Raw genomic sequence first — 15,600 nt, forward strand, 5'->3', positions numbered from 1 at the left:
AAATCTTTGGAAATTCTGACAGGTAAATGATGAAAATGTATGGACTGAGGGTTAAAGTTTTCGAAATGATCAACTTGGAGTTCATAGGTTTGAAGTTTAACTCTAATCATGCTGGACATGACTGATTCTGCCTTTGCAGCCAGTGTTGATTATGATCAGCCTGCACATCCGTGCAGTCTGATTATGATCTGCTCTGTTAGCCATTCAGTCAGTATCTTTTTGGTTAGCACCCCTTTCAACAGTTAATGGTACTGTCCAAATTGAAAGATGGGCAGGTTCATTATAGAAATTTAGCAGGGTAAGGGTTAAACCCTGCTCAGGTCCTAGGCATGCCACTGGCATATCACCAGTACTAAAAAGCAGACTTAAAAGTAGGTGAAGCCATTTAATTTTTTCCCCAAATCCTGGTGGAGCGATACTTTCTTTCAGTAAGTGTATTTCATTGCGTAAAATTTCATGTGCTGCACATTTCCTACTCATAAATAATGACTGTCTATTTGCATAGATAATTTTATTTCCTCCAATTTTGAAGAGTGCTCTTTACATAAACTGTCCTTGAGTTGATTACTAGTATCATTATGGTGTGCATGCATTATCTATAATATAATACAGTACTTAACCCTTACCATGCTAAATTTCTATTATGGACTGGTCCATCTTCCAATTTGGGCAGTACCATTTATCATTTGAAGGGGTGTTAACTAAAAATTTACTGACTGAATAGCGAACAGTGCAGACCATGATCAGACTGCACAGATGTGCAGGCTGATCTTGGTCTGCACTGGTCGCAAACGCAGAATCACTTGCCGCCAGCAGGCTAAGGGTTAAAGCCTTAAGCACAATTTTTTTTTTGATTTTCAACAATATTTTACATACACAACAGGATCACTCGACTCATTTTGAACCTGTATTAATTTGCTCTCTGCAATAAGGAGCCAGATATGGGGCACAAAATTACATTTAAGAAACTGATAAAGTTAACTTATTTTGTACTGTTTGGTGTTATGCTCAAATTCTCAAGGTTAATGGATGTCAACCCTGATAACAGAACACAAATTCCAAAACAAATCAGTATGTATGCATGTGTGTGTGCATGTGTTCACGTTAAGCGACTTTTTCAACAACTTTTCAGTCACATGGTTTAAGGTGTCTCGCTGTAGCATTTAGCATAAATGCCTAGTTTTATGGAATAAAAAGCCACAGACACATGACAAGATACCCTACCTCAGATACAAATTAGACTGATACCAGACTGACCAGTTCTAGAACTTTCCTCTTAATACTGAGTGCCAAACAAGGAGTCTTCAAGTACCATTTTTTCATGTCTTTGGTAAGATGTGGCCAGGGAGCTAACCCACAAACTTCCTCACTAGAGGTGGGCACTCTTAAGAGCCACAGTGTTTCTAAGTGGCATATGATTATGGAATATTTCTGCTTGTGTGATATGATGCATGTGATGATGTGGAATAACTGATTTAAGCCTGAATCAAGTCCATTTAGTAACACCGGAGATAGACATAAAGTGGACCAAAACTTTAACCAAGGTGCAGATGCTGATGCTATTTTTAGTCTGCATAACTTCATACAGTTGATCGAAGTCGAGTCATGGTTCCTGTCCACTTTAACCTTTAGCCTGAAAGTATTCTTCCCCTTGAGACCAGTGCAGACCAAGATCGTGCAGGCTGATCAGGGTCCGCACTGTTTGCTATTCAGTCAGTAAATTTTCAGTGAAGACCCCTTTGAATACTGAATGGTACTGCCCAAATTGGAATTAGAAATTTAGCAGGATGAAGGCTAAGTAACAAACAGCATACTGGTCGATTCCACTGACAACAATACAGAAGACTACCAATGTTCTAGAATCTGGTAGCGTCAGTGGAATTTCAGATACAAAATCAGTGTAACGAAGTTGCCATAAACCATGCATCTTTAAACCAATACTTGAAGTAAGTTAAGTTAGTTGTTTTCGGTGGCATGCATGGGGTTCTGAAAACATGGTTGGCAGTCAAAATATAGTGTTGGTCTAGCCAACATAAACCTCTCTTATTCTTTTAATATCTCAAATTGACAATAAATAAGATCAACATCCAGGTTTAAAAATTTATCTGAAAATTCATTTTAAATTTGAACTGTGCGGTAGATAGGTTTCCTGTAGACACCAGGCAGTTCTTGGAATATTAGTCATTCTTCTCAAAATATTTTCACTCTTCTAAATGATTCACCACTTTCAAAAAACTTCAATTTCTCTAAGATATTGGCAGGTAGGCAAAAAACAAGTTACTGTTTGATCAACCTTTTCCGTAACAAATATTTTGCTTGATTCCTCTTTAAATCTAAAACAATAAAATTGAAATTCTACATTGTTCTAAAGAACTCTGAGGGTGGTATCAGGAATTCTTTGGATTTTCAAAATTTATGTTTTGAATCTTAAAAATCACCAAGAAACGATTTTAGTGGGGTATTTTATGGTGAGAATTTCAGCCACTTTGGACACTAAATGTTTTTTTTTTAATTTACGCTTTGGCTTTATTTGTTGATGGACTGATATAAAACTTTCAGGATATCTAAGCATAACAGCAATTATGTTGCTTTTTTGTAAATGCTGTTTTTGTATACAGGGAAAAATACATATTTGGCAAAAAAAAAAAAAAAGATACTCTTTAAGTCTATATAGATATCATTTAATCTTTAAAAGATTAAACTTCCACTGCCGAAATCCTTTAAAATGTTGCATACCTGTAGTTATTATCAGGATCTTGCAAGAAAAAAAATTCATGAAAACCCTGTTATTGATCAGTCAGAGCAAACAGTAGAACTAAATTCCTGTAAAATTGGGTAAACAGCAGCTCCTGGACTTTACATAGTACAGTTAATGTCTCCTGGTGTTTGTTTTTTTCTTTCTTTTGTATTTCATTTATTTACAACAGGTTTTGGTTCACAGAAGTACTTGTTAAAGACATTCAACTTCTATGCCATTGAAAACCAAACTGTTAAATGTGTCCATAAATTGATGTTATCATTAAAGCCTCATAAAGGGATTAAACTCAAAACCATAGATGCTATGATAACCAAGTCACAGACACCAGTACAGTATTAGCTCTGGAATTGAAATTATGACTGAACGGCACTTTTTCAATGATTTCCTCTGAATGACAAGTAGAAAACAAGAGGACCATGATGGTCCTGAATCGCTCACCTATCCCCACATGACCCAGTGTTGAACTGAGTATGACGTCGTTATTTCTATTATTTGACATAGTGACCTAGTTTTTGAGCACATGTGACCTAGATATCATCAAGATAAAAAATTCTGACCAATTTTCATGAAGATCCATTGAAAAATATGGCCTCTAGAGAGGTCACAAGGTTTTTCTATTATTTGACCTAATGACCTAGTTTTTGAAGGCATGTGACCCACTTTTAAACTTGACCTAGATATCATCAAGGTCAACATTCTCACCAATTTTCAAGAAGATTTTGTGAAAAATATGGCCTCTAGAGAGGTCACAAGGTTTTCTATTTTTCGACCTACTGACCTATTTTTTGACCGCACGTGACCCAGTTACGAACCTGACCTAGATATCATCAAGCTGAACATTCTCACCAATTTTCATGAAGATCCATTGAGAAATATGGCCTCTAGAGAGGTCACAAGGTTTTTCTATTTTTAGACCTACTGACCTAGTTTTTGACCCCACGTGACCCAGTTTCAAACTTGACCTAGATATCATCAAGGTGAACATTCTGACCAATATTCATGAAGATCTCATGAAAAATATGGCCTTTAGAGAGGTCACAAGGTTTTTCTATTTTTAGATCTACTGACCTAGTTTTTAACCCCACGTGATCCAGTTTCAAACTTGACTTAGATATCATCAAGGTAAACATTCTGACTAATTTTCATGAAGATCCATTGAAAAATATGGCCTCTAGAGAGGTCACAACGTTTTTCTATTTTTAGACCTACTGACCTAGTTTTTGACCGCACGTGACCCAGTTTCGAACTTTACCTAGATATCATCAAGGTGAACATTCTGACCAATTTTCATGAAGATCCATTGAGAAATATGGCCTCTAGAGAGGTCACAAGGTTTTTCTATTTTTAGACCTACTGACCTAGTTTTTGACCCCACATGACCCAGTTTCGAACTTGACCTAGATATCATCAAGGTGAACATTCTGACCAATACTCATGAAGATCTCATGAAAAATATGGCCTCTAGAGAGGTCACAAGGTTTTTCTATTTTTAGATCTACTGACCTAGTTTTTAACCCCACGTGACCCAGTTTAGAAATTGACCTAGATATCATCAAGGTGAACATTCTGACCAATTTTCATGAAGATCCATTGAGAAATATGGCCTCTAGAGAGGTCACAAGGTTTTTCTATTTTTAGACCTAATGACCTAGTTTTTGACCCCATGTGACCCAGTTTCGAACTTGACCTAGATATCATCAAGGTGAACATTCTGACCAATATTCATGAAGATCTCATGAAAAATATGGCCTCTAGAGAAGTCACAAGGTTTTTCTATTTTTAGACCTACTGACCTAGTTTTTGACCCCACGTGACCCAGTTTCGAACTTGACCTAGATATCATCAAGGTGAACATTCTGACCAATTTTCATGAAGATCCATTCAAAATTATGGCCTCTAGAGAGGTCACAAGGTTTTTCTATTTTTAGACCTACTGACCTAGTTTTTGATGGCACGTGACCCAGTTTCGAACTTGACCTAGAATTTACCAAGATGAACATTCTGACCCATTTTCATAAAGATCCCATGAAAAATGTGACCTCTAGAGATGTCACATGGAAAAGTTTACGGACGCACGGACGACGGACACCGCGCAATCACAAAAGCTCACCTTGTCACTTTGTGACAGGTGAGCTAAAAAAAGTAGGCCGTACTTATCATGAATGCCTTTAAAAGACCAAGGACAAAATAATTACAGAAATAACAGAACCATACTTTGTTATCATAAATGAATTATAAGTATACTTTTCTTGTAGGGAAACAATGTCAGCCTAGGTCTTTAATGACTTTCTTTTCCTAACGTACAGATGGGTGATTTCTGTCAATATTATTTTCTGAATGTACAAGGTAATAAATCATTTATTACACACTTGTCATATTGACCATACAAGCTAATTACACTGAGAAATTATTGACAGTTTTATGGCACACACTAATTAAAAAGTGGCAAAGCTTATACATAAACAATTAAAAATAGATCTGTGAATGGTAATTCATAGAAAATATGTGTGACCGTCGGTTCGGCAGCTCCAAATAGTTGTGGGGGGAAATTATGCTCAAGTGGTAACTGACCACCGAAGACCGATCAGTCAACAGATATTTTGTTGTGGGGTCATTGCCCCTGTATGGTTGCACAAATGATGAACTCCATGTTTCAGTTCAGTAATTAATTCTTTTATGATGGACACCAATGTGTAGTTTATGTAATGTTATTTCAATATTTTAGTATAGTCCAGTATTCCAAATGTTATCAAAGTTCTATGTTCAAAATACAGTTAAAGATAAACACATCCAAGACAAGCACCAAATTTGTATTCTATACTGTCAATTTAGTTTGGCAATGTTGCTTGTTCAAATTTTCAAAGAAGACTGATTTTTAGTTGGAAAACAAATTATAAGTTTTCAAGGACAATCTCCAGGGTAACCATATTAGCCAATAAAAATTTAAAAGTAATTTTATATTTAAACCAATGAAAATTATTGTAACAAAAAGGTGAAATCATTTACTTAAGAATTTAGAAGTTTACTTAAGAACATGCCTGGGCTTCACACTTAATCAGCCAAGGAAGCCAAGGTGTTTGTTAACAAAAGCACCTAATGCAAAGTGCTAAAAGCAAAATCTGTTTTATAATCAAAATTGTTTAGAAGGAGATAAAGTAAAAATTTCTGACATGTTTAAGCAGGAAAATAATAAGTTAAGTAACACATGTCCAAGCAAATAATGTTACAAAATAGAAAAATCAATTTTGAATAATTTTTACTTAATTCACAAGATTTGAAATTAAAATAATAAAATTTTAATTTATCATTAAAATTTTATGAAAGAATTTGGCTGATTTTATAGCCTGGTTACATATGGTTCTGGAGTTAATTAACATAGCGTAAAACATAAAACATACATATAAATTTGACATCAGTGTTTGCTCCCAAACTTTTTCTGTAAAAACAGGGATGCACCTGGGGAATTTCTAAAAAACTTAAACACTCCACAGCTGTTAAAATGACGATTCGCAGCAATTTGCTATAAATTTAGCTACAAAATCGAATGATTTGAGGAAATAATTTACAAAATTTTTGTAAATGGAATAATTATATACCTTCCGGGAGACAACTTCAATTTTAATGAAAGGAATTTTACCCAGTTATTTGACACCTGACAGTCGTTTAGTTGTTACACCCTAACGCTACACCCTTTTAACAATTTTTAATGGATTATGTGTAAAGTTAACATTAGTTTTTGAAAAGTGTCATGTCATTTTGAAATGGGTTTGGCTCTTAAAAATACTAATTGGGGTTACAAATTTATCCTGTTCAATCACCAGAATAGTATTTCTTACGTCAGTAATACATACCTGTAGCTAAAAAAAGAAATTTACACAACATATGACCATTTATTAATAAGAATTTATGATGATATGACATCACCTATACAATCTTTCAAAAGGATACTTTTTTCATTTCAACGACAAGTACGGGTCATTTAACCTGTATGATCATATATTAATATACATTTGTAAAGTATGCGAAATTCTTTTTGTACGCAGAAATCACCTGTTGATTATAACGCAATGTCAACAAAATTAAATTGTAAATATTGTACGAAAGTTAATATTTATCGAGTCTAGCGGAAAATCAGTTAGTGCAGACGTTTTTAATTAATATTTAATGCGCATCAGAGCATTGATTCGATAACAATCAGAGAACATCTTTCACCTATGTACGTCAGTCAGTAGGCGAAATCACTGACACGATCCTTTCATATCATAAACCAGCGACATTTGTACATTCAATGATGTTATTTCTTCATTTCATTAGCGAAACAACGCATACCATAAAAGCAACATAAGGAAAAGTAACATAATTGTTTATTTGTTAACACGTTCTGCATGGCATACTTTAAATAGCAAAAACATAACATATGAAAGATAACAATTGTACATGACAAAATAACAAGAAAAAAAATGTGACCTCAGTGTTGTAAAACACTGCCCCACAGCTCAGCTTATGAAGTAAGTTTGTCTTATTAAAATGGTTGGGTTCTTTTTATTTTTTTTCCCCAATTAATACTCCCAACATAGTCCAACTTCTCTATATATTCCAGCATGCATTTAGAGCGGGAATGAAGTAAAATGAACTCTTCATAGATTGGTCAGGTTTTCATGTATGGGGGAAATTAAAGCATCTGAAATACTCCTCTTATAAAAACTCCTCTTATAACAAGAGGGCCAAGATGGCCCTAGGTCGCTCACCTAAGAAACACTCCATAACAGTGTAAAACATGTTTGACCTTGTGATTTCATGGAAACAAATATTCTGACCAATTTTCATTAAGATTGGACCAAAAAATTGGTCTCTTGCGATAAAACAAGCATTTTCTTAGATATGACCTAGTTTTTGACCCTAGATGACCCATGTTCAAAATCGACCTAGATTTTATCAAGGCAATCATTCTGACCAAAATTCATGAAGATCAACTGAAAAATACAGCCTCTATCACATACAGAAGTTTTTTCTTTGATTTGACCAAGTGACCTAGTTTTTGACCTCAGATGACCATATTCAAATTCGACCTAGATTTCATTAAGGCAATCAACCTGACCAAATTTCATAAAAATCAATTGAAAAAAACAGTCTCTATCGCATACACAAGATTTTTCTTTAATTTCAACTAGTGACCTAGTTTTGACCTCAGATAACCCATATTCAAAATCGACCTAGATTTCATCAAGGCAATCACTCTAACCAAATTTCATGAAGATCAATTGAAAAATACATCCTCTATTGCATACACAATGTTTTTCTTTGATTTGACCTAGTGACCTAGTTTTTGACCCCAGATGACCCAATTTCGAACTCGGCCTAGATTTTATCAAGGCAATCATTCTGGCTAAATTTCATGAAGATCAGTTGAAAAATACCGCCTCTATTGCATACACAAGGTTTTTCTTTGATTTGACCTAGTGACCTAGTTTTTGACCCAAGATGACCCATTTTCGAATTTGGTCTAAATTTCATCAAGGTAATCATTCTGACCAAAATTCATGAAGATCAATTGAAAAATGCAGCCTCTATCGCATACACAAGGTTTTTACGTGATATGACCTAGTGACCTAGTTTTTGACCCCAGATGACCCATTTTCGAACTCGGCCTAGATTTCATCAAGGTAATCATTCTGACCAAAATTCATGAAGATCAATTGAATAATACCGCCTTTATCGCATACACAAGGTTTTTCTTTGATTTGACCTAGTGACCTAGTTTTTGACCCGAGATGACCCATTTTCGAACTCGGCCTAGATTTCATCAAGGCAATCATTCTGACCAAAATTCATGAAGATCACTTGAAAAATACAGCCTCTATCGCATACACAAGGTTTTTCTTTGATTTGACCTAGTGACCTAGTTTTTGACCCAAGATGACCCATTTTCGAACTCGGCCTAGATTTCATCAAGGTTATCATTCTGACCAATACTCATGAAGAAGAATTGAAAAATACAGCCTCTAAGGCATACACAAGGTTTTTCTTTGATTTGACCTAGTGACCTAGTTTTTGACCCCAGATGACCCACTTTCAAACTCGGCTTAGATTTCATCAAGATTATCATTCTGACCAATATTCATGAAGATTAATTGAAAAATACCGCCTCTATCGCATACACAAGGTTTTTCTTTGATTTGACCTAGTGACCTAGTTTTTGACCCGAGATGACCCATTTTCGAACTCGGCCTAGATTTCATCAAGGTTATCATTCTGACCAATATTCATGAAGATTAAATGAAAAATACAGCCTCTATCGCATACACAAGGTTTTTCTTTGATTTGACCTAGTGACCTAGTTTTTGACCCCAGATGACCCACTTTCAAACTCGGCTTAGATTTCATCAAGATTATCATTCTGACCAATATTCATGAAGATTAATTGAAAAATACCGCCTCTATCGCATACACAAGGTTTTTCTTTGATTTGACCTAGTGACCTAGTTTTTGACCCGAGATGACCCATTTTCGAACTCGGCCTAGATTTCATCAAAGTTATCATTCTGACCAATATTCATGAAGATTAAATGAAAAATACAGCCTCTATCGCATACACAAGGTTTTTCTTTGATTTGACCTAGTGACCTAGTTTTTGACCCGAGATGACCCATTTTCGAACTCGGCCTAGATTTCATCAAGATTATCATTCTGACCAATATTCATGAAGATTAATTGAAAAATACAGCCTCTATCGCATACACAAGCTAAATGTTGACAGACGACAGACGACAGACGACAGACGACAGACGACGGACGACAGACGCCGGACATCGAGCGATCAGAAAAACTCACCTGAGCATTGCTCAGGTGAGCTAAAAAAAAGGAAAGGACTCTAGATATGAATCAGACAGAAAAATCTTCCTGTATAAAAAATAACAAAATAAAACTGATTGTAATCTGACAGGAAGACTTTCACCAAATACCTTTGATAATAATCATGTCATGATCATCAACTAATGAACTATGACTCGACCTGGCAATGCGAAGCTATAGCTTGAAACCAGGAAGTTAAAAATAGGGAACAAGAAAAGATGAACCTTTTCAATTGTTTTGTAAGCAAAACTCAGCTGAGGAAAATGCTACTTTACATACTATGTAGCAATTTTCACAGGGCTGAATTTATAAATAAAAACAACTTTCATCAGAGCTTTAACCAGCAAGCTATCTTTGCAAAACATTACTTTAAAATAATTAAAGTATTCATTGTTGATCAAAGGCAGATCATGGTCAAACCTGATCTGACAATGATCATTAATGCAGGCAAGACTTTAGTGCTTTACCCCATGTTTGGGCAACTGATGCAAACTTTGAAATGTATAAAAATATATCTGTTTCTTATAGCTTGGCAAACATGAATAAAAATCCTGATGTACATGTAAGTACATTTTTAAATTGGGGAAAACTGCATCACTTGAAAGAAATTTTCCAATAGGAGGTCCCTGTTTAATATAGAAAGAAAAAAAACCTGTATAAATGACTATGTACCAATGTGCCATAATAAACCCACTACTGCATCAGTACATGTATTACAACAGGGGTGTTGGCTTAAATTATATTATAATAAATAACCCACGTGACTCTCCTTTGCATTTACCCCAAAATGGGATAGTATCTATAATTTGTAAACATCAGATGTTGAGATAAATTAGACCATATTACCCACGTGTTTACCTGTTCACTTAGCAAACAGAAAACAAGATGTATCCTGAATTTACTTTTATCATGTCAAACCAGACTGTTAAACTCATCCTTTCTCCTGTACATCATATTGTAATAAATTAAGTGTGCAGAGTATGTTAAATGGCTTTTAATAGCATGACGAATTTAAATATAATCTTTATTTCTCTTATACATTTTGGCATGATTTTTTTGTCATTTCAAAATTGAAAGCACATGTTACATTATACATGTTATATGACTGCATTGCTTAAAGTGTCTATTCAATATTTTTATCATTAATATTCAATATATTTTATATGCTTCAAATAAATGTAGCATTTTAACTGTGTAAACACAAGTTTTTGCTTTATTGTGATAACCAAAATAAAATTCTGAGATACCAGTAATATTTTAAACTAAAAGACACAACCATTAGCATTATTTGCTTACACCGTCATACATCACATGAGCACTGATATAATATTACATTATCTGAAAGTAATCACAACTTTCACCATTTAATTAATTGGCACTTCGAAAAAGTGCTGGGGGGATGGGGATCAGGAAAAATGATCCCCAGTTTTTTTGTCTGGAATGCATAATACCTGAGGAGTGTTTCCCAGCATATCTGGACCTTTATGTTCTGAAATTCTGGAAAAAATTATGTCCAGGTGCAGTCCTATAGTATCAACATGGAGCTAACCACTGAAATCATGTGAAATGGCATGAAAAAAATCTGAGTCCATGTAAGCATTAACTAAAATAACTTAGTAATGCTTAAAAAAGAATACTTCAACAGTGTTATGAATTACAGATATATGTATATATATTTATATATTTGTATAAACTAAGAAAAGGGACTGAGTCATATTCATAATATTCAATCTTTACTTCCTTAAAGTATTGTTAATTAATTTTGTATGAACATCTAAAGATTGCAATCTGTCTTGTCACTTAAAAGTATGGAGTATGACATGCAATTTACTGGTAAAATATCATCTATGCCTTTAAAAGGATGTCTTGAAACATTCAAGTCTTCTTTCTCAGAATTTACTTCATAAAAAGATGTGTTTACTTTTATATAATTCAAAAGTTCATGACAGAAAATTATTATAAATTTGGGTCGAATGTTCATAAATTTTCCAATTTCAAATTCAAAATTATTTACAATGTAATAAAACAAGCAGTGACTGCTCGAAGTCGCAAGAGGATGAAAAAAATTCTTGAGTGAGTCAGGGTTTTTGACATACAATGTAACAAAGATGAGGAAAACAGTCAAGGGCCGTCCACCAAATATACTGCCCAAATCAGTCCTAGAGCTTGTCCTTTTATTATTTAACATCATTTTGTGTTTCAAGTTTTTGCTATCACAAGGTCATGTTTTCCAACTACATGTACCCCAATCCATTTCAGGTTAGTAAGATCTAAGGATGCAAACTATCAGAATTTTGAAAAAAAAAAAAAACAAAAAAAACGCTGTTGTAGGTCTACATCTATCCTCGAAGCACCAAACAGAATTGGAGGCATTTTGGCCAGCGCATTATTTTTTGAACTTGAGTTTTCAAAATGATTTTTACCCTAGTTGATAAAAGGATATGCTGTAAAACACTCCTACACACAAAAAAATTATGAGGGATTGCGGTCCCCTACACATGTTAAGCCTGCACATGAATTCTGGTCTAGCTATGCCTCTGACAGGGTGAACTTACTAGCAGTTGAGAAACATACCCCACATGAAGTTTGATAGTGTTAAGAGCAGTCTGAAATGTGAAACAAACAACTCGGCAATAAAGCTTTTAACCAACACTACTAAAATATCTAAACAAGTGACCCTGACTTTTTGGTACCTGACCCTAAAGCAAAAGATGACTGCTTCTTACCCCTGAAGGTCAATTCAATGACTCAATTGCCATGTATGTTATGTCTGGGCATAATAATAAGAAATATCTATATAATGTTGTGCAATTGAGAACTGTTCCATTTAAATCTGAAAGAAATATCAACAGTAATGCCGGGCGAGTACAACAGCCTTCCTTATTCAGTGAATAGTCAAATTTTACAGCAGAACATTCAACATTGAGAAAATAAATACTGGTATTTAAATGAACAAAAATATAATGCCATACTTACAAGCACTGGAAAAGCGTGACCCAACAGAGCTGCTCGAAGCTTGTGACCTGGACGCATTCTGTTTATCTGTTTCTTTTTTTCTTGGTTCATACACTTCCTCATAAAGTTTTTCCTTATCATCAGGTGTCAAAGAACTTTCTGTTGATTCACATACCCCGGAATCATCACTCTGTCCCGACACAGCCTCGTGTTTATCAACCACATTATCTATATTGTCATACGGAGTCTCATCATCACTACCCGTGTCTGTCAAATTCCCATTTTCAGCAACACTTATGCCTGTTGATGTCAGCAATGTCTGGAAAGTCCACTTTTCATAGTCCGGTACTCCTCTCCTTTTGTCTTTTGACGTCAAAACTTTATTTTCAGAGGACTCTTTTTTCTGGTCTTCAGTATTTTCAAAATTTACAACAACTGTACTCATTAAGTCCTCCTCCTCCGAGCCACTACTGTTTGAAAGTGATTTATATTGCTTACCTACAATTTGTTCTTTTGAGTCATTATCTGGATCCGTTTCCAAATCACTGCCATTTTTAAGACCAAACAGTTTTTTCATTTTTTTGTCACTTGATGAACTGTCACCTGAAACTGGATTAATACTTGAATATTCTACTTCTGCATAATGTCCTTCCTGATTAATATCATCAAAAGATTTACTTGAAGACCGTCTCAGTTTTCCTGTTTTATTATTCCGTAAATCTTCAGTTGACCTTGATAATTCTCTTTCTGATCCACTGATACTTAAAACTGAGAAATTCTTATTACCTGTATTCTTTCCACTGCCATTAGCACTTGTGACCTGCACAAGAGTTACATGTTTGTTATCTGTATTTACACTCTTTATGGAACAGTAATCACCTTCTATACTACCATCGATCTTGCCGCATAACTTATCAGATGCGTCATTATGATTTTTTGTATCCTCATTTATTTGTTTGTGTTTCAAACTCGATGACAACTGAGGTTCATGATCGCTATACTTCAAGGTTGAAGCTTCTGTATTTTTTAGAACGTCATTATCTGATTTATCAGTGTCCTTACCACGACTTTTTCTAGACGGTACTGGAGGTGCAGGTCTTTTTTGATGTTGAGTAGTAAATGATTTATTTTCAAGTGGTTGATCGCTCAGGGAAGCGTATCCTTCCTGTTTACTAGATGAATCATGTAAACTTTCTATTTCTGCATACGTTTTATCTGGTTTATCAATATTTGGTGTCATTTGTGGACACTGAATTTTTGAATTGCTTGGATCGTCAGGCTTTTTATTAGAAGCAAAACAAGGAAGACTTATTTCCTCATACTCATTTGCTCGAGGTCTGCGTCTTGAAGCTGGGGAAGGTTTTGGCGACACAGAAGGTTTAATAACAAGACGGGCATAATCACCTTCTGGGGAATTAATATTGTCTTCACCTGATGAAGAGTCACTACGTTCAAACATTTTAATTTTATCCTTTACAGAGGCACGTAACTTCTTTTTTACCACCCCACCAGCCTTTTCTTCTACTTTGGTGTCAGGAATTTCAGAATTTTGAAATCCAATTTCTTCGTAAGTATGACTAGTTTGGCTAAGCAAACGTTCGTGATTTGAATTTTTCTCGGCCTGATCACTCATACTTTTAGCATGATTTAACACAGGTGAGTCATCTATTTTCAGTTTGGTTGGTTTGTTTACTTTTGCATACATTGCTGAAACGTCAACTTTGTCACTATCAGCATTCCGTTGTGAACGTTTTCTCGCACTGACAACTGAAGAAATAACTTCATAGAAGAACTCCTCATTTCTTAACTGTTTGTTTAATTCCCTTATCCTCGATTTTGTTATATCCATAGCACATGACAACGCATGAGTATGATCCCCAGCCCCAGGGTCATTCTCGCACTTCGATAATTCACATTCCAATCGTGAAATGAATTCTGGTGGTAAATTACTCGAAAATTTATCTTTCCATGCGCTTTTTGTTTCCTCCATGTTGGGAAAACTATATGTGTACACTTTTCACTTAACAGTCTTAAATGAATAGCTAAATTTACCTTGTTTTTTCACAATGAAAATAGATTGAACACACTTCCTCAAGTTTACGTCTCATGGCGGATCAGTCCCTATTGGTCAATTATCGACATGTTTCTAAAAATAGACGACAGGAAACCCCTTACGGTCTTCTACGAAACGTGCAGGTAGGATCGGTATTTTCCGTAAAAAAGGCACATTTTGAGGCCCGGACTAAGAAAATTTTGTTTTACACTCGTCATAATTTAAAAATATTTAGCGGAAATGTAACAAATCTTTATAACTACACTACAGTAGTTAATCAGAAGACCATTGTTGAGTGTAAAATTATACAAGTAGATCTAGATCTATGTTTAAAACTGTTGCAAATATTCTGTTTTGATCCATATAAAATTTAGAATGACCCTTTGGTATGTCGGGATGGTTGAAAATAAACCTTCGATTCGCTTATTTTTTAGAAACTGTTTGCACACCATTTATTTCATGCATGCAGATTTCAGTAAACCAGGCCTGGCACGAGAAAACGGGGAAATGCTGTTCTAGGAAATGGCTAGGGACTGGATACCGGTGTATCTGGAACAATATGCTTTACAATCTTCATTATCTTCAGTATTCTTACCATGCTATTTCGCAATACTGTTAAATATGTGCGTGGGCAGCAGACAGACGAACAAAGTGTTGCATTTCTTCTGTGTACAAATGTAAAAACTGTAAAAGACAGATTGTGTATCTTGAGGAGGTGAAATGCCAGTGCGCCTGTAATGCTTCAGATGTACAGGTCTACAGTGGATTGTGGGAGGTTACTCCCCAAAATTTATGGCCGGAAGAAAGAAGCTGTGTTAATGAATGGTGATGCTGTAGCATATCTGTCTGAAGCATCGGTTATGGCCCCTGGTGTTGGTTGGGGAAGGAGGGAGGAACGGATCTTGTTGAGCATGGTACGTATGAATATATGTCACGTCGATGCTTATAGTAGTCATTCTTGACGAAGTGTGCTGCCCTCCAG

At 35.1% G+C, this 15,600-nt stretch overlaps 1 protein-coding gene across 2 annotated transcripts in view; it reads right to left on the minus strand.

The window, feature by feature from the left end:
* Positions 1–14,703, minus strand: part of LOC128547198 (breakpoint cluster region protein-like) — a 49,376-nt gene extending 34,673 nt beyond the window's left edge. For both annotated transcript variants that reach the window (XM_053519089.1, XM_053519088.1), the window contains exon 1: positions 12,587–14,703. In XM_053519089.1, the coding sequence (XP_053375064.1) occupies positions 12,587–14,555 (1,969 nt within the window). In that variant the 5' untranslated portion in view covers positions 14,556–14,703. The remainder of the gene's footprint in view (positions 1–12,586) is intronic.
* Positions 14,704–15,600: the final 897 nt, after the last annotated feature.

Source organism: Mercenaria mercenaria, chromosome 12 (assembly GCF_021730395.1).
Source record: "Mercenaria mercenaria strain notata chromosome 12, MADL_Memer_1, whole genome shotgun sequence".
Classification (NCBI taxonomy): domain Eukaryota; kingdom Metazoa; phylum Mollusca; class Bivalvia; order Venerida; family Veneridae; genus Mercenaria; species Mercenaria mercenaria.